Source organism: Anolis sagrei, chromosome 4 (assembly GCF_037176765.1).
Source record: "Anolis sagrei isolate rAnoSag1 chromosome 4, rAnoSag1.mat, whole genome shotgun sequence".
Classification (NCBI taxonomy): Eukaryota; Metazoa; Chordata; class Lepidosauria; order Squamata; family Dactyloidae; genus Anolis; species Anolis sagrei.
In genome coordinates, this window is record NC_090024.1 from 208,114,213 (window position 1) to 208,133,723 (window position 19,511).

At 39.4% G+C, this 19,511-nt stretch overlaps 1 protein-coding gene across 1 annotated transcript in view; it reads left to right on the forward strand.

Moving 5' to 3' along the window:
- MYH7B (myosin heavy chain 7B) overlaps positions 1-19,511 on the forward strand; it is a 55,542-nt gene that overhangs the window by 23,573 nt on the left and 12,458 nt on the right. Inside the window, exons 12-29 of the mRNA XM_060772364.2 lie at positions 795-898; positions 1,858-1,996; positions 2,726-2,844; positions 4,413-4,562; positions 4,822-4,992; positions 5,395-5,574; positions 5,669-5,801; positions 7,043-7,116; positions 8,871-8,958; positions 9,686-9,803; positions 10,689-10,812; positions 12,362-12,498; positions 13,243-13,498; positions 14,866-15,108; positions 15,573-15,749; positions 16,418-16,563; positions 17,313-17,403; positions 18,366-18,755. Of these exons, the coding sequence (XP_060628347.2) occupies positions 795-898; positions 1,858-1,996; positions 2,726-2,844; positions 4,413-4,562; positions 4,822-4,992; positions 5,395-5,574; positions 5,669-5,801; positions 7,043-7,116; positions 8,871-8,958; positions 9,686-9,803; positions 10,689-10,812; positions 12,362-12,498; positions 13,243-13,498; positions 14,866-15,108; positions 15,573-15,749; positions 16,418-16,563; positions 17,313-17,403; positions 18,366-18,755 (2,840 nt within the window). The remainder of the gene's footprint in view (positions 1-794; positions 899-1,857; positions 1,997-2,725; positions 2,845-4,412; positions 4,563-4,821; positions 4,993-5,394; positions 5,575-5,668; positions 5,802-7,042; positions 7,117-8,870; positions 8,959-9,685; positions 9,804-10,688; positions 10,813-12,361; positions 12,499-13,242; positions 13,499-14,865; positions 15,109-15,572; positions 15,750-16,417; positions 16,564-17,312; positions 17,404-18,365; positions 18,756-19,511) is intronic.

Below are 19,511 nucleotides of genomic sequence, written 5' to 3' on the forward strand. Positions count from 1 at the left end.
GGAAATTTGACATTATTTGTATAATTATAGTTTTGCTCAAAAACAAATGTGTGGCATACAAATAATATAATTTATGTATATATCATACACATGAATCAGTCTGAAACTAATTGTGATTCCTCTGTATTTTGCAGACAGTATTGTATGTTGAGACATGTAAAGTGTGATAGATATTGTTTACTCTTGTTCTTGGCAGCATCCCGTTATTTCCTTTTCTCTCTCTATGGAAATGTGAAACTTTACACTTCTTATCAGAAGCTCTGTTTTTTTTTAAAAAAAGCCCAGTAAAGCGACAATATTTGTAATTTGATTAAAAATTCCTTAACAGTTTTAGAGCAGTCTAGAATAACAAGATAAATTATCTAGTAGTATCTTAATGGCTACCTAATTTATTAGTTTTAGTGAACTAGAATTAGTTTCACTAGACCTTTGTTTGATAATTGGAAGATTTTACTTTCACAGAAAATGTTAATTTTCTGCAAAAGTTAAACACATTGCACACTTCACCTCCTTTTCCTTCATTCTCATAGTTTAAATCTGATTTGTGCCTTCAATATGCCAAAACATAGAGTGAGAAAGGCATAACATTGTACTGGGGCTTTGGAGATTCATTTTCTAGTCCACAGTGGATCATGAAACTTTGTGGCAATCACTAGTTGTCATCCTGACCTATATTACAGTGTTGTTAGAATCAAGTGGGTAACATAGGAGCCATGTACTTTGGTCGAGTTTATTGGAAGTGCAGGATATACATGTAAACACACATCTGTAATTCCAATCTGTATTTTTTTCAGATATGCTTCTGCTCTCTTCCAATCCATATGACTATCACTTCTGCTCACAAGGAGTAACAACTGTGGACAACTTGGATGATGGAGAAGAACTCTTAGCTACAGATGTATGTAGTTATGCACTGTGAAGTCCAACAAGGGCAAAAAGACGCAATTTAGCCATATCAATAGTTTTAACTCCCTTTCATTTAAATTAGAAAATTGTTTGCGTTTTCCCATTGAAATTAATGACTGGGCATTATTGGTTCTAACCTCTACAACAGTGGACTTCAGCTTCCACAATTCCTAACAGTTATTAAACTGGCTGGGATTTCCGGGAGTTGAAGTCCAAAACACCTGGAGGGCCAAAGATAAAAAACCACTGCTCTAGAATACCCCACACCATCCCAAATGAACTTGGGTGGATTTCCCTGCCTTGTAAAGCAGGTTTTGGGACTACAGTAGGGATAGGGATTATATCTCTCTTGAACAGTTCCACTGATTGAATACTACCCTGTTTACAGAAGGCTGGAAAACAACATATTACATTGGAAAATGTGCATTCTTACATACTATTTATTTACTACACTTATATACCGCAATTCTCATCCCGGGGGCGACATACCACAGTTATTTTTATTCATTTATTATTTAGCAATATATCTCAGATCCCCATCATTTTAAGAGGTCTTCTGCTTCTTGATTATTGATTTTAAGGGTACCTTAGATTCACTTATTGGACTGAAAACATAAAATTTGGTTAACAAGCTAAGAGCTTATGGGCCACTGAATTTGCCCTTTTTGGAGACTATCTGCAAATTAGAAACTTCTTTAGGAGGATTCATTATGATGATCAAAGGCAAAATATATCAGTACAAATCTAAATTTAAATTTAAATCTAAATTTAATGCATTTAAAATCCATGGTATTGGTTTGTCATTCACCCTGGTGTATTTGTCATTGGGATTGTGCAACATTCCTTCTAGATCTAAGCAAGCATATCCTGGGTTCTTACTTACATTTTTGCTTGTGAAGTGATGCTATTGTTATGTCATATGATATTCGTTCTGCTTGGTTTCTACTGTAGCATGCCATGGACATCTTAGGCTTCAGCCCCGAGGAGAAATATGGCTGCTATAAAATAGTAGGCGCCATCATGCACTTTGGCAACATGAAGTTCAAGCAGAAACAGCGTGAGGAACAAGCAGAAACTGAAGGCACTGAAAGTAAGGGAACTGTTAACAGTGGCATCTACTTGGATCAGATTTAAATGAGACACTTATGTTCATTTGGTATAATAAAAATTGCAGCACCTTGTGACATAGTAGAACCAGTAGACATCATTGGAAGCAGCCAGGGCTGTTTCAGAGTCCACTATTAATGCTCACTTCTCCCCCTTCACCCATTTTAAAATGCTCACCCAACTTTTCCAACAATGCTCCTGAACTGAGCTAATGTTCTGAGATGTGCCCACCTTTAAATTCCCAGTTCAAGAGGAACTAATTTCACCAGTCCAAAGTACAATTGGACTGGGGTTTCTCATGTGGCTTTCTCCTTAAGGACTTGATGTGGGTCAGCCAGCACCATGTGATTATTGGAAGTTCTTTGCCAAATCAACTTGAATTCTACATCAGGGTGGACAACTGTGGAAGATTAGAAGGTCATATTACTTCCTCAGGAGACTTTCAAGGGTTGCCCTTTCTCATTGTTGGTCAATCACCTACAGAGTTTTCCAGTTAGACACATATGTTTTAGATTAATTTAATGTATTTGATAATTTAAATTACATTTCAATGAGAATGATAATCTAAATATAATATTTTGTTTATTTTAATCCATATTGTTTTTATTCAATTGTAAGTTGGCTGAAATCCCAATTATGAGGGGAAAACTTAAATCAAGCAAATTATCAGTACATAATTCTAATAAATTTATTATTCTTTATTATATTGCAGGTGCTGATAAAGCCTCTTACCTTATGGGAATCAGCTCAGGTGATCTAATCAAGGGGCTGCTCCATCCAAGGGTGAAAGTTGGAAATGAATATGTGACCAAAAACCAGACTGTTGATCAGGTGAGCATTTGAGGCTCTATGGCTTGGTCATTGACCTCCAGTAATTCCACAGTGAAGAACAATGTAATATTTTTTTTCTCCATGGAAAGCTGCACATCTTACTAAGACATCTTACTAACCCCATGGTAGGTTCACCTTAGGGTCGTAATACGCCAGCAATGATTTGAACACAACAAGAAAGTTTTAGTCTAGCTATTGTAGTTTACTGCTTGGTCTGAAAACCACAGTCTATTTTCCCTTACATTGTGCATCATTACTGCTCCACTGATTTGACTTACAATAGCCACTCTACTCCTAGTCCAATCTTTACGTTGCTCAAATGAAAGCTCAACTGAGTTCCCCAGATCTTACGCGTGATCATATAGGTGTGCCCAGTATTCTGGCCCCAAGTACATCAAGTAAACCAAGGGAGGGATTCCTGTGGCCCATGAACTCCACACAGTCTCAATCGGTGGTTTGGTTTTTTTTAACCCCAGACTTTCTCCAACCCCAGAGCCCCCAAATCCACTCCTGTAAAAAATTCAGCTACTTTTTGCTTCTGGATTCTAGCACTGCTCTTCAAATACAGCAAAAAAAGAAAAAAAAGAAAGATGTTTGCCATGCTCACCCCAAGTGTTCTTCATATACTAAAGAGAAAAAATCCCTATATTGAACTTGGAAATGACAACAGGAAGATACAGAGATCACACCTGTTTGCTGTTTCCATCTATTTGGGGAGACATTTTTTCTATTCAGCCTGGCTCTCTACAAGGATGAAACTTGATTTGGGCCTTTGCCTTAGCTCTCGACTCCAGATGTAAACCAAAAATATAATTTCAATTGGAATTTTGAAACCCATATTAATTCAATTTTAGAAGTAACTGCCTATCTTCCCATACTTATTTATTTATTTTGGTCATTTCTATCCCGCTCTTCTCACCCCCTAGGGGGGACTCAGGGCGGCTTACAATTCGGCACAATTTGATGCCAACAGTTACAATAAAATGCAATAGCAATAACACAATAGTTAAAACAAACAATTAATACAGTGCAATATAATACAATACAATCAACTAAAAACCACTCTATAGCTCGCGTTCATCAAGTTCTAAAATCCGTCAATCCATTTAGCATTGCCATAGTCCTTTCCAACTCTAGTCATCATTACCTTGTTAATCTGCCAGATTACCCAAATGCCTGGTCCCATATCTATGTCTTCAGCTTTCTTCTGAAGGAGAGGAGGGATGTTGACGACCTGATTTCCCTGGGGAGTGAATTCCACAGGCGAGGGGCCACTACTGAGAAGGCCCTGTCCCTCGTTCCTACCAGCCTCACTTGTGATAAAGGTGGGGACGAGAGCAGGGCCTCCCCAGAAGATCTTAAACTCCGTGGTGGGACATAGAAGGAGATACATTCGGACAGGTACACTGGGCCGGTGCTGTATAGGGTTTTAAAGGTCAAAACCAGCACTTTGAATTGTGCTCGGAACTGGATCGGCAGCCAGTGGAGCTGACATACTAATACATAATCCAACAAGAAAAGAACAAGCATTTATTCTGACAAATTGTTTTTTTTATTGCCATTTGCAGGTAGTCTATGCAGTGGGAGCCTTAGCCAAAGCCACCTACGATCGCATGTTCAAGTGGTTAGTAATTCGTATCAACAAAACCCTGGACACTAAACTAGCCAGGCAGTTCTTCATTGGAGTTCTAGATATTGCTGGCTTTGAGATCTTTGAGGTGAGTTTATAGCCAGGCCCATAAGAACATCTTGTTATGAAAAAAGAAGCTTTTTTTCAGTGATTTTTCAAATATTATTGAATATTCTGTCTATGCCAATGCCTAATAGATGAAGTTGCTGAGATGTCTCAATAGTTTTTCAAGATACCCTTATTTAAAGTCAAGTGGCAATCTTTTTTTTAAATAGATGTACATTAAAAAATAGATGCATTAAACAATGAATTAGCACTTAAGTTTTCATTTTATCTTTTGTCTCCAGTATAACAGTTTTGAGCAATTATGCATCAACTTCACAAATGAAAAGCTGCAACAGTTTTTCAACCATCACATGTTTGTTCTGGAACAAGAAGAATATAAGAAAGAAGGGATTGAATGGGTCTTCATTGATTTTGGGTTGGACCTGCAGGCTTGTATTGATCTGATTGAAAAGGTAAACAACTGGGGATAAAATGGGACAATACATACATAGGTTAGGGAGCTCTTTGGGGTCTATATTGGCTCTCTAGGAGCTCTTGCTTGAAAAGTATTTTAAATTTTCTTTTGTCCTCCAAATGTTGCAAGGGGGTGTGTGGGCAGTTCCACATTGCAGGGTTCTCATATATGAACTCTATATATGTATGAAGTAGTCAAAGACTGGTAACTCAAATTAAAGTTATGAGTCTTTCAAGCTGCTGCCCACTGCCTGTTTGGATTCCCAAACATCGTTGGTCATGTGGCCTTGGCCCAGTGGGAACTGCTGTCCAAAAGAGCTGAACCAGATTATTTAGTCATGGCTATATCAGACAAAAGTAGCACTAAGATTGATTCTTGTGTTTTGATATTTTCTTTGCAGCCAATGGGAATCCTCTCAATTTTGGAGGAAGAGTGTATGTTTCCCAAAGCCTCTGATACATCATTCAAGGCCAAATTGTATGATAACCACATTGGGAAATCACCCAATTTCCAAAAGCCCCGACCAGATAAGAAGCGCAAGTATGAAGCCCACTTTGAGTTGGTGCACTATGCAGGAGTGGTATGTCTTGGTTCCCGGATTTCCATATTCTTTTCGAGTATCATTTTTACTGTGCTTTGCCTCTGTTACCTAATTTTTTTTTGCTCCCTAACAGGTTCCCTATAACATTGTTGGCTGGCTAGATAAGAATAAAGACCCTTTGAATGAGACTGTGGTAGCCATTTTCCAAAAATCACAAAACAAACTATTGGCTACTTTATATGAAAACTATGTGAGCTCTTCATCAGGTGAGGCACATTCTCAGCTGTACACATTCAATGTGTTTTTGAATATAGAAGAATAGCCTTCTCCAGATGCTTTGGAATATGATTCCTATTATTCCACATGGTTCATGCAAGTTGCGTTATCTCTATTTTCAGTACACCTGAGTGGCCCTAGCCTTTCTATTAGAACATGAGAATAGAAATGCTGCATAAGACCAAGGGTTTAGATTCCATCTTGTTTCTAAATCTGACTGGTTGGATCCATCCAGGAAAACCTATCTCTCCTTCACAGTTCTTTGGTATTATGCAATGGTACTATTAAAGCTTTGTATGTTAGTTAAAAACACTAGTTCCAGTATACTTCAAACATATCCGTTCTAGAGTAGATTGTTTTCCCTTAGATAGCAAAAGTGATGGACCAGATAGTAAAATTAACATGCAATGATCAGCATGTTTAAATATCTGAAAGGATGTCATAAGGAAGAGGGAGCAAGCTTGTTTTCTGTTGCCCTGGACACTAGTACTCAGAGCAATGGGTTCAAATTACAGGAAGGATATTCCACTTGAACATTAGGAAGAACTTCCTGACTGTAAGAGCTGTTCAACAGTGGAATTCACTGCTTCAAAGTGTGATGGAGGCTCCTTTTCTGGAGGTTGTTTGGCCATCTGTTGGGGGTACTTTGACTGCGCTTTTCCTGCATGGCAGGGGTTTGGACTGGGTGGCAGGGGTTTGGATATGGTCTCTTCCAACTCTGTGATCCTATGTGCTGTGGGACTTTGGTGACTGAAATAATTAAGAAAACTAAATGTGTGTATCTGACAAGTGGGTACATAATAGGTAGGAAACTACTTTAGATTAAACACAGGAATGTTAGAGTTGGAAGAGACCACAAAGATCATACACGATCATAGCCCTTCCAACAGATGGCCACTCAAAGAAGGAGATCCCACTGCACTTCAAGGCAGAATATTCCATTGTCATATTCCACCCCCAATATCATTATTGGAACTAGAATCAAGGCAGTACAGCACCACCATTTCAATTAATGGCAACAAAGAGTATGGTCAGATGCTTGTTATCTATGGATAGAACTACTCTAAGTGTCTTGTTGAGATGGTTCAACAGATATATGAGTATTGTGAGGGAACTGAACTATGAATTGCCTAATAATTCAAGCAATAGAGTTGGTCTCCTATTTTCTGAACATGAGTGCCTGAAATAAATGGATGCAATCATGGTAATAAACTGACATTTAATTTGGCAGATGAAGGAGTTAAGACAGGGAAAGAGAAACGTAAGAAGGCAGCTTCATTCCAAACAGTGTCCCAGCTGCATAAGGTGAGTGTCTTGTTCACCTCTAAACATAATCACAAGCTAATTCCTATAGAATTCCATTTCTATGTATAGACATGACAATAATCTGACCTTAATTTGGCTATAAAGTTTTGAATTCCAGACAGATACCAAGGACTTGGCTTTTCTCCTCAGTTGATCCAGAATCTTCTTCTTTATTAAGTGAGAGATTATTCAAGAATTTATGTCCGTGATTGCCCCTTTTGTGCAGGATTTCATTTTAATTTGTTTTATTCAGAATTTACCAAACTCCGAAACAATCAAATGAGGGAGAAAGTCAATCTGACACATTTGTTCATCCTCCAGATGTGGGTGAATGTTTTGTTTCATTTTCTATCAAAATTTACCAAAGATTACAAAACTTACAAATGGGAGACTCCAAAATGGACAGATTTGCCTTAATGCTTAATGTTCAAGAATATGAAAGAAAAACAACATGGGAATGAATCTGGTTCTCTCTGTGCTATGGAAATGTTATAACAACCCCGATGATGACTGGGCTACATGATTCCTGCTTCTTCTCTGTTACCGAGGGAGAGGCAGTTAAGACTTGCAGTGATGTTTAGAGAATTTATTACATGAACATCACTTTAAGTCTGTGCTACTTCTTTCCTTATCTTGACTGCGGGAAGGACAACCCTTGGTAAGAAGAAAAAAATGTGGATTTCACATGGCTGAATGTAACTGGGCCTCTGCCTTTCAGTTCTTAGGAGAGAATTAGCTGGATATAACTTGTCACATATTGTTCCAGTTAGTAAAACCCATCTCATTCTTATGTTCCTTGGATAGAGAACCAAGTTTTCACAATCAGAAAACAATGAGCAGTAGAGCCACATACATTCTGCTATGCAAAAACAAGTACATTTGGGATATGCAGAGAGCATAAAATAATATTATCCAAAAGCACTAAAGGGAAAGTGGGGATTTGTAGATTTGATTGACCAATGTACATACAATCAGTGATATGTTAGCCCAAAATATTTCTACACCTATTACTTTCTCTCTCTCTTCCTCTTAATCTCTGCTTCTCTACCAGGTGGGGGGAAGATCCAGATTTTAGAGCAAAAGAGCCATGTCCACAAGGGGAAGGAGCCATCAATCTATGGGGAGCTTCCTTTGCTTGTAGGGCACAAACAATAAATGTAAAATATTCCAGATTGAGCATCCATTATTGACTGGAGGAGTCAGCTAACTAGTGACCTAGGTCAGAGCATGGGAGCTTCAAATAGCCCTGTATTTTTCCCCTTTGTCCAGGGTAGGGATTTGAAGGTACACACACTTATGGATCCTATAGCTAACAAGTTACATGAAAGGGGCATAAAAGTCTTTAGCCTTCTCTGCCTCACCAAACTAAGTAAAGCAATTAAAACCAGATCTCAAGGAGGCTTCCAGTCATGCTTTTTTAAAAGGTTGGCTTTATTTGGAGCTTGAGTAGCTTCTAGTTCTCTTGAATTTGTTCTATTCTTCTTTAGTTTCCCTCTTTCCGTGCAAGTGAGAATTTTCTAAGGAAGGGGAAGCTTTCCCTCTAGTCACCTAGTAGCCTGATTTTTGACTGCAGTAATATCTTGAGGATGACCATAGATGAAGATTGCTATCACGAGGCAAGTTTGTAAGATAGAGAAGCAGGTTGTTTGGATACCAAAGCTGTATAGAGTTTTAAAAAAATAAAATCATTATTCAATGTAGGTTTGGAAATATAGCCAGGGAGAGCTGTTTAACACTTGATGTCTGCCTTACAGGAAAACCTGAACAAACTGATGACCAATTTACGTGCCACCCAGCCCCATTTTGTCCGCTGTATCATCCCCAATGAAACAAAGACTCCAGGTATAATTTTATGAAGAATATGAAGATCAGTATGGTCCTTTCTACCATCTAAATCTCAGTTGTAGGCATCCCCTCCTAACAGTATCTAGTTTCAGTTATAGATATCATCTCCCAACATGACTATTGCCTTGCTGGCAGAGCCTTTGGTGACAAGAGCAGAGCTGAGGTCTCCTCTATATCTCCCTGCTTCCACCAGTTGAGGCCACAGCTGTTTAGTGGGAATGAATGTCTTTGGAAGTTGGGGTTTGAAAATGAGAGGCATCTATAGCTTGATGGAGTTTTACTATGCCTCAACCCTCTGAGATCTGCTAAGGATTAATATTACAGGAATCTCATTAAATATTAAAACTGGCAACTTTAATGGACACCTAAGTACAGTGAGACTTAGGCTTGAAACTTATTGGTAGTTCCACCCTCAGTAGATCCATTGAATCAGCTCACAAACCTGTGATTGATATGAGGGTCAATTCTAGTTGGGAATAGCAACAAAAATCATAGCTTACTTCTAAATTAAAAATCCATATAGAGTAAGGCTCATTTGTTATATTTTCCATCTATTTTGCATTCCATCAATACAACTAATCAATGTTATTCTGTATTCAATAAGTATATTATTTTCTCACTTAAAATGTTCCTGAAATTGTTATTACATTATAGTATTATTTTCAAAATACAAGCACTGAAAGTTGGTGAGAAGTATCAGGACATTTTTTTTTATCCTATGCAGGTGCCATGGACCCCTTTTTAGTTCTTCATCAGTTGCGATGTAATGGTGTGTTGGAAGGCATCCGAATCTGTCGGAAAGGGTTTCCAAACAGGATTCTCTATGCTGACTTCAGGCAACGGTAAGTCATATTTCCTCTCGCTTGAATTGAGCATTGGTAAGGGACCTATTGTGGAACCTAATTTCTGCCACAGAATATAACTCCACTAAGGTAGATCTGTACTCCAAATGTTCACTTATTTCAAACCAGTTTAATTGCCTTTTGATTTTGACTTGTCTTTGAAAATATTTTTTATATTCAGGATGGAAAGTAATTTAGATATCTGGGTTGTAGTAGGTTTTTTCGGGCTGGATTATATGGCAGCGTAGATTCATATAATTCAGTTCAAAGCAGATAATGTGGATTATTTGGTAGTGTAGAAGGGGATTTAGCAATCCTTTCCGGTGTCAGATACCATTTATCTTCTAACATAGCTTGGTTTGGTACCATTGCCATGTTAGTCATGCAGGCAGGGTTTGCTAAAATAGTTTGTGCCAGAGACAGAGCAGTGAATGCCCATACCCCAGGTCAAGATGTATAGTGGCTAAAGCCAACCATATTATTCTTGCACCTGAGGCTGGATCAAAACTGCCATATAATCCAGATTATTAAATCAAATGATCCAGATGATCTGCTTTGAACTGGATTATATGAATCTACGATGCTATATAATCCACCCAGTTCAAAGTAGATAATCTGGATTTTATATGGCAGTGTAGATGAGGCCTGGGGCTGAAGGTACCATAAGCACCTTTCCTCCCACCAGATACTAAAGATACAATCATAAGAAATTACATAACGGTGTATTACACTTCCAAGGCACTCAGCTGCCTGAGGTTTTTGTTTATCAAGCCTGTGCTGAATATACTTTCCCAAAATGGTCACAGAAGACAAGTTTCAAAGAAGGAAGGATTTTTCATTCTCATTATCTATTCCTGGGTCTATTCGTGTTCTGTATTTTTGCAGCTACCGTATCTTGAACCCTGCTGCCATTCCTGATGACAAGTTTATGGATAGCAGGAAGGCCACAGAGAAACTGCTGACTTCCTTAGACCTTGACCCTTCTCAGTATAAATTTGGACACACTAAGGTATGTGGTGTGCAAATATAATTTTGTGAGTTGACTTATCTTGATGGGATGTGAAATGAGGGCTATGACTGGGAAGAATACATGTGCATATAAATTCTCCCCTTTGTCTTTACTCTCAAGTGTTATCTTGTTTCACATTTCTTATTAAATACCTACAAAATGGTCATTTATCTGCTTTCCTCTTTCATGGAATCAAGAGATTCTACTTATTTTAATTGATCTTTCAAACCTTCATCTTTAAAGCCATGTTTGAATAGAAAGGTTTTAGCCTGCCGCCGGAAGGACAGCAGGGAGGAGGCCATTCTGGCTTCCCTGGGCAGGGAGTTCTAGAGCCATCGAAAAGCCTGCTCTCTCATTCCCACCAACTGAGCTTGAGATGGAGGTGGAACTGAGAGAAAGGCCTCTCTTGAAGACCTCAGAACCTGGGAAGGTTTGTATAGGGATATGCAGTCAGCCAAATAATCTAGACCTGAACCCTCTAGGCTTTAAACGTCATAGCCAGCACTTTGAATTGTGCCTGGAAACAAACTCGCAGCCAGTGGAGCTGCTGCAACAGGGGAGTTGTGTGCTCCCTGTAGACAGCCCCAGTGAGCAACCTGGCTGTAGCTCTTTGGACCAGCTGAAGTTTCCGAGTACTCTTCAGAGGCAGCCCCACATAGTGCGCATTACAGTAATCCAGACAGAATGTAACTAAGACATACATCACCATGGCCAGATCTGGCTTCTCAAAGAATGGGCGCAGTTGGTGCACAAGTTTTAATTGTGCAAAGGCCCTCCTGGCCACTGCCAATACCTGGACCTCCAGGTTCAATGCCAAGTCCAGGAGGATCCCCAAGCTGCAAACCTGTGTCTTCGGGGAGTGTGTGACCCTCATGTAGCACAGGCTGAATCCCTATTCCCTGGTCTGCCTTCTGACTAACCAGGAGTACATTAGGAAGAACTTCCTGATGGTTAGAGCCATTCAACAGTGAAATACACTGCCTCCGAGTGTGGTGAGTCTCCTTCTTGGGAGGTTTTAAAATAGAGGCTGAATAGTCCATCTGTCAGGAGAGGATTGGACTGTATGGTCTTCCAGCTCTGTGATTGTATGAAATGCACAAGAGAAAATGCCATTATCATATTCAAAGTGAAATAGGCAATTTCAGTTCTTCTCCAGCTCTCTCTCTCCCCCCCCCTCTAAACCCAACTATTAAGTACAGCCCTGTCCAAGCCAATGCTCATATAAAATAAAAACACATACTGATAGAGTGCAAACACATTTTAGACATTTCAACAAAGTTATATTAAAAAGATAACTGATATCTTGTATTAAGGCTACAGTTTATATATGCTTACTTGAGTATAAGCCCTGTTGAAAACAGTGAGATATACTCATATGATAGTCCTGTAAGGATAAAATAGCTTTTCTCGTGCTCTTTAATTTCGGAGTACTGTATCATAAAATAGGTTAAAAATGGGATCAAGAGGAAAATCTTCAGAATGTTTGAAACAGAAAATGTAATACCCAATACCATCTTTATTCACTGTCACAAATCTTCCTCCTTTCCAGGTGTTTTTCAAAGCAGGCTTACTGGGTAATTTGGAGGAGATGCGGGATGAACGTCTGGCCAAGATTATTACCTTGCTGCAGGCTAGGATGCGAGGGCGCATTATGAGAATCGAATATGGTTGGATTATTGGCAGAAGGTATAGCAATATGTACACTTTGCCATAGGCTGTCTCCACTTTTCTTTCACCCAGTTAGAACAAAGGCACTACCCCCGTTGATTGGTTTGCCACACTTGTTGAGTGTTGTCCCATTTCTGATCTTTGTCATTAATTTGCAGCAGAGGCATGCAAGTGCAGTGGTTTTGGGGGGAGGGGTAGGCAGTTTTACCTTCATGGAACGAGCTGCGGGTCACATTCTTGCTGCTGTCACATTGCCAACATTGTTCCAGCAGAACAAGCAAACCAATAAGCACAACGTTTTACACTTGGCTATCAAAATTTGCCAACAGACAGCAAATCTCTTTAAGCAACCTTCAGCTGATGGCTTGCATGTTTTAAATATATTTTACCAGTTTGCTACTAAATTTCAGAGGCCTAATTGGCCATTTAGGCAGCATAGTTTTCTGGGTGGGCTCAAGTGCCACTAAAACAACTTCGGGGGATCTGTGAATTACCAATGGGAAATATGTTGCCCACCCTGATTTAGAAACAATGTCTGGCATTTTACATTTGAAGTTGGAAAAAAATCCAGAATTAAAGATCACTTTTTCAGAAATGATTTATACAAAAGCTACAGCCTAATATATTGAGCTGTTCTGTCTATCCCTTCTTTTGGAAGTCTTCAGCTAACTAGCCACAGTTTCAGTTGGAGCATGAATCTAAGCGGCTTGGTAAGGGTAGAGCAGAACATCCCTCGCAATGTGCTTTGTTTGTTTCCCACAGGGATGCCCTCTACACCATCCAGTGGAATCTTCGTGCATTCAATGCTGTGAAGAACTGGTCCTGGATGAAACTTTTCTTCAAGATCAAACCTCTCCTAAAGTCAGCTCAGACAGAAAAAGAAATGGCAATCCTCAAAGAGGAGATGCAGAAGCTAAAGGAGGCCCTGGAGAAGTCAGAGGCAAAAAGGAAAGAGCTGGAAGAGAAGCAAGTCAGCATTATTCAGGAGAAGAATGACCTATCACTGCAACTTCAAGCAGTGAGTAATCTTCATAATTATCCCTCCAGATATGGTATGGGCATGTGGTGCTGCATGAGAAGGTTGGATATATATCTGCCCTTGATATTTTCCACTGAAATCCATTAAATTAGAGATAGGAATAATTGGTCTTCCATATGTTGTTGGTTGTAATACCTATCAGCCTTAGCAAGTGGTGAAGCATACTAGGATGTGTAGCACAACATCTTGAAAGCCACATACAATCCAAAGAGAAGTCAGATTGTGGAGTGTCTTATATTTCCAACCACTGCTTTGAATTGTAGGGGAGACCACCAACAAATGCAAGGTGCTACAGGTTATATTTCAGATGATGGGATTCACAAAACCACTGTTGGAAGTGGTCAAGTGCAGTGAGACTTAACATTTTCATTTTCAAAGGTATAAATAAGAGTTATTTTACTACCTTAATCACCATATACATTTAGGGATGGAAAAATATACAAAAACATTGTGAAATTGTTGAAAAATGAGTTTCTGTCATTCAATAAAACGTGATGACACGACTACTAGAGAAACAAAAATCTTCACTTTTTAGCACTATGTGAAAAATGCACATGGGTTTATTTACTCAAAATGACATTTTATGAGTAGAAAGCAATATTTTCTGTATAGAGAAGAACCTTTATCTGCATAAAACAAGTTTCCTGTAGGGAAAATGTTGGCTTCTGAGTAGAAAGCAATATTTCTGCACAGAAAACATTTCTGCACAGAAAACAAGTTTCCTATCTGGAAACAGTATTTTCTATCCTGTAAATTCTATTTCTGTGCAGATAATACTGTCTGTGCAGAGAAGCATATACATTGTTTGTACAAGTTGCAAACAATGGCTACTCTTTGGGAACTGCATGGTTATTAATAGCTTTCTTACAGCAAGGAAAAAAAATGCTTGTGAGAACAAAATCTATTATTTACATATCTAATTATATCTATGGGAGCCCCCGGTGGCGCAGTGGGTTAAAGCACTGAGCTGCTGAGCTGCTGAGCTTGTTGATCGAAAGGTCGTAGGTTTGATTCCGGGGAGCGGCGTGAGCTTCCGCTGTCAGCCCTAGCTTCTGTCAACCTAGCAGTTCGAAAACAAGCAAATGTGAGTAGATCAATAGGTACCGCTCCGGCGGGAAGGTAACGGCGCTCCATGCAGTCATGCCGGCCATATGACCTTGGAGGTTTCTACGGACAACGCTGGCTCTTCGGCTTAGAAATGGAGATGAGCACCACACCCCAGAGTCAGACATGACTCGACTTAATGTCAGGGGACTACCTTTACCTTAATTATATGTATACATTTTAGAAATGTATCAGATGATTGAATTTCATGGTCAAATCCTGGTGTTGGACATGCTTTGCAGGAACAAGACAACTTAGCAGATGCTGAAGAGCGCTGTGATCTCCTGATCAAAACCAAGATCCAGCTGGAAGCTAAGGTGAAAGAACTAATGGAGCGTCTCGAGGACGAGGAAGAGATGAACTCAGACCTGACCTCTAAGAAGCGAAAGCTGGAGGATGAATGTGCTGAGCTAAAGAAGGACATTGATGACTTGGAAATCACTTTGGCCAAGGTGGAAAAGGAAAAGCATGCCACAGAAAACAAGGTAAAACTACACTTGCAAGTGGAGAAGCTGTTTTAGTGAGATCATTCTGCTGATTGGAAAGATAAATTCCACTCCATGTATATGCATCCCATTTCCACCAGTCTGCACCAATTAAAGTTGCTTGTTACATTCACTTGTAAGAAACAGCAGCAAATAGAGTGTTTTCTAAGAAATAATGGCTACTTCATTAAAAAAAAACCCCAGAAGAATTAAATCCCATTACAAAGAGAGAAACCAGCATCTTCAGTTCTCTTTAACATGAATAGAACATTTGGGAAATATGGATCAGCAAGACAGTATTGTTTTCTGTTTTTTCCTTTCTCATTTATTGAGATTTTAATATTGAATGTTTCTATCTTTTGTGACTGGCATTATTATCACTATGATATGCAAAAGGCTCACTTGTGTCCACTACATCATATCATCTATATAACAATTTAAACAAGCTTGCCATATTATCCTAGGTTAAAAACCTGATTGAAGAAATGGCTGCTTTGGATGAGGTCATTGCTAAGCTGACCAAGGAAAAGAAGGCACTGCAGGAAGCCCACCAGCAAGCTCTGGATGACCTTCAGGCAGAAGAGGACAAAGTCAATACTCTGACCAAAGCTAAAGTCAAGCTGGAGCAGCAAGTGGATGATGTGAGTGGATGTATTTAAAATTCTGTAATGGCAGTGTAGAGTCCTGTGCTGACAGAATAATTTGCTTAATCCACTTTATACCGGTATATAGTGATCTACAACTAAAAGTAGGAAAAGATGTACCCTAGACATTTTTTGCTATACTCTTGCTGTAGTCAGAATGTCAAATTGTCTAGGATTATGGGAAATTAAGTACAAAACATCTGGTAGGAGGACTACCAGTGAAAACGTTTTTGATAGACCCTTGCTAGAGAGCAGGTGGATGCAAGAGTGGAATTAGCAATGCTGTATTAGTACAATTATCAACATTGGTGGCTTAAACAATAGTTATTTGATGGGTTCTTTGAAATGCTTTGTTTAGAAATGTTTTTGTCATTAAAAAACATGTCAGGGGTAGGTGTTTTGGTAAGCCAGGAATGGGAAACATGCAACTTGCAGGTGTAGTTGAACTGCAGATCTTAGCCAGCGGGACCTATAGTGATGAATGCTGATATTTGCACAAACAAAACATTTGTGCATTTGTGGAGGATAAAAAAAGAGGGCATCCATTTAAGAAGGTTGACTTCTGGAGCAGAATACAATATGAATGGAAGGGAGAAGCAAGTGGAATGGGATGAGCAAAACATGTCATGTGGATTAAAAAAAATCTTTCTCTGTCCATTATTCAGCTTGAAAGTGCCTTAGAGCAAGAGAAGAAGATACGAATGGATTTGGAAAGGGCAAAGCGCAAGCTAGAAGGTGACTTGAAGCTGACTCAAGAGTCTGTGATGGATCTGGAGAATGACAAGCAACAACTAGAGGAGAAACTCAAAAAGTAAATATTGCAGTTTGTGATAAACATCAAATCAAGTTAATAAAATCCTAATAGCAGAGATGACATATAGGAGGCACAATTGGATATTGTTTGTTGAAACCAAAGGTGAGACATGGGGGGGGGGGGGGATTCCTGCCTTTGGTTTGCCAGAAATGCCACCCCCCATAGAAAAATAGAAACAAATAGAAGTGTTCAGCAGCCCTCAAAGACCTGCTGAAAACCAAAGGTTCTCCTTCCCCTGCTTTTGAAAGGCTAAGATGGAGTTCTCTTTTAGTTCACAACTTCCATCAACCTCGGCCAGTAGAATCAATGGTTTGGGATAGAAGGAGTTGCATGCTTGAAGTAGATTTATTTGGGTTGGTAATGGCTGCCTTAGGATATACCCCTCTTACCTTAAGATTTTCCCATGTCCAAATAGAACTTTCAGTTACAGAGGCAGATGGGAGACATGAAAAAAGGGTAAGAGAAGGAGTCACATTGGAAAGCAACATGGGACTCAGTCAGAACTTTGTTCTCCAGAAAGGAAAATAATAGTAAGTGGTGAATTTGCCTTCTCATGAGACCTTTCAATTCAGTGACTATTATGTTACTCAATTTACTAAGCAACAAGACTATACTATATGTTCACCAAGAAAATAACCTGTACCAGGGTGAATTCCTTATTTCCTCACAGTGTAAAAATATAGAGAATCCTGTGAATTTCAGTCTTGATCATTCTGAACACAAGTGCTTTGTATTTTCTTTCATAGGAAAGACTTTGAAATGAATCAGTTAAATTCAAGGATTGAAGATGAGCAAATCCTTGCAACTCAGCTGCAGAAGAAAATTAAAGAACTGCAGGTAAAGCTTTATGGACTATTCCATGAGAAACCATTGTTTGGAATTCTGGCTCGAAAATGATGAATTCCTTCAGTACATGGAAACTCTCAGAAGGAAGTACATTCTGGAGAATGGCATTGTCTTAGGATCTCATATACTTCTGGCCAGAGGTTTAGGTACTAGGGGAGCACCCCTGAATGAAATTTTCCTTCAATCCCCAAATTTCTATCATTGCAGCAACTTAAAACTTCAAGTTGGGTATTTAGAAATAGCTTTTAGTTGTCCAAAGAAAATGGGCAGAAGAGTACTCAAGGGAAGGTAAACACATCAAACATGACTTCAAGGTGGGAGCTATTTTCAGTTTCAAATGCTCTAAAATAACAGAAATTTTTGGACTGAAGAAAAAGTGATTTGACAGAGCAGAATTCTTATGGGAGGCAATGTCCTCATTTTTGGTACCTATAACACTGCCTCTAGCTGTGTATTGTATGAACATGACTTTTGTGATCTTTGCAATCGTCTGCATCCTTTTCATGCTGAGACACAATAGAAATGCTTAGCAAAGATCTTCAGCAGGTTTGAAAGTCACTTTGTTTGTTGAAGGGTCAAGCAAAGTGCTTTCCCTCCTGGAGCTGCCTTAAAGAAAGGTCAAATAATGCAATACAATGAGGCCAGTTATGCAATCAATGTTCAACTAGTTCAACTAGGAAACATTTGCCTTGCTCTAAGTATACCTTTTGTATTTTGAAACAGAATGGTTCAAAGTGCAGGGCAACTGTGATATAGATTTTTTGGCGATGTGATATAGAGACAGTCCACATACTAAGTGGAAGTTCAGATAGAAACAGTTTGAGGAAGACTGAGACCCATATTGGAATAGCTGAAGATGTCCTGTTTCTATTCCTATGCCCCAGACAGAATCAAGAGGTTGCCCATTTTTATTCAGATCAGGGTTAACTAATAATTCCTGTCATCCTTTGCAGGCCCGTATTGAAGAACTGGAAGAGGAGCTTGAAGCAGAACGAGCTGCAAGAGCCAAGGTGGAGAAGCAGCGGGCAGAGGTGGCCCATGAGTTGGAGGAACTGAGCGAACGGCTGGAGGAGGCGGGTGGTGCCACAGCTTGTCAGATAGAACTGAATAAGAAGCGGGAAGCAGAGTTCTTAAAGCTGCGGCGGGATCTGGAAGAGGCCACGCTGCAGCACGAATCAACTGCTGCCGCCCTGCGCAAAAAGCATGCGGACTCTGTGGCTGAACTGGGGGAACAGATTGACAACCTGCAGCGTGTCAAACAGAAGCTGGAGAAGGAGAAGAGTGAGCTGAAGATGGAAGTGGATGATCTGTCTTCCAACATTGACTACCTCACCAAGAATAAGGTGAATGGTTGAGTTTTGCAATTTGTACCAGGATGTTGAAAGGAGAGGAAGATGGTGGTGACTCCATTCCTGGCTTTAGCTAGCCTTTAAGGAGCTATTTAAAATGCAGATCCAATTACGAAAACATATAGCTCAGCAATTGGTATAATTCCTTTTATACCTGTAACACAATCTGTACAAGATTCACTATCCTAGGTTCCTTCCACACAGTCATATAACCTGGAATATCAAGGCAGAAAATCCCACAATATCTGCTTTGAACTGGGTTATTTGAGTCCACACTGCCAAATATTCCAGTTCCAAGCAGATAATGTGAGATTTTATTCAACTATGTGGAAAGGGGCCCCACTGATATGGGAGCCCCCAGACACAATTAGGAACTTTACATATGCAGAGTGGTATACTTCATGCACAAACACATCTAGTTTTTTTCCTGGATCCAGTTAAAGTGCTATCACTCTAAACCAGAATGACAGAGAAAGACAAAGTGCCTCATGGATGTTACCAGCTGATGTAGTATTTTTGCGCCACAGTTGTTTCACTTAGCAAATCACTCTTTCACTCTCACTATGACAAGAAACCCCGTGACAGATCTGCATAGTTCAGAAATTACTTTGAAGGCACAGAACAACAATTGTGCCTTCATTGGTTACAAGTATATGCAGAGGGTAAAAGCACAGATAATTTGTGAAAAATATAATAGGATTTCTAATAAGGATTCCGATCTGCCTAACTTTTCCCTCCTATCCTGACTGG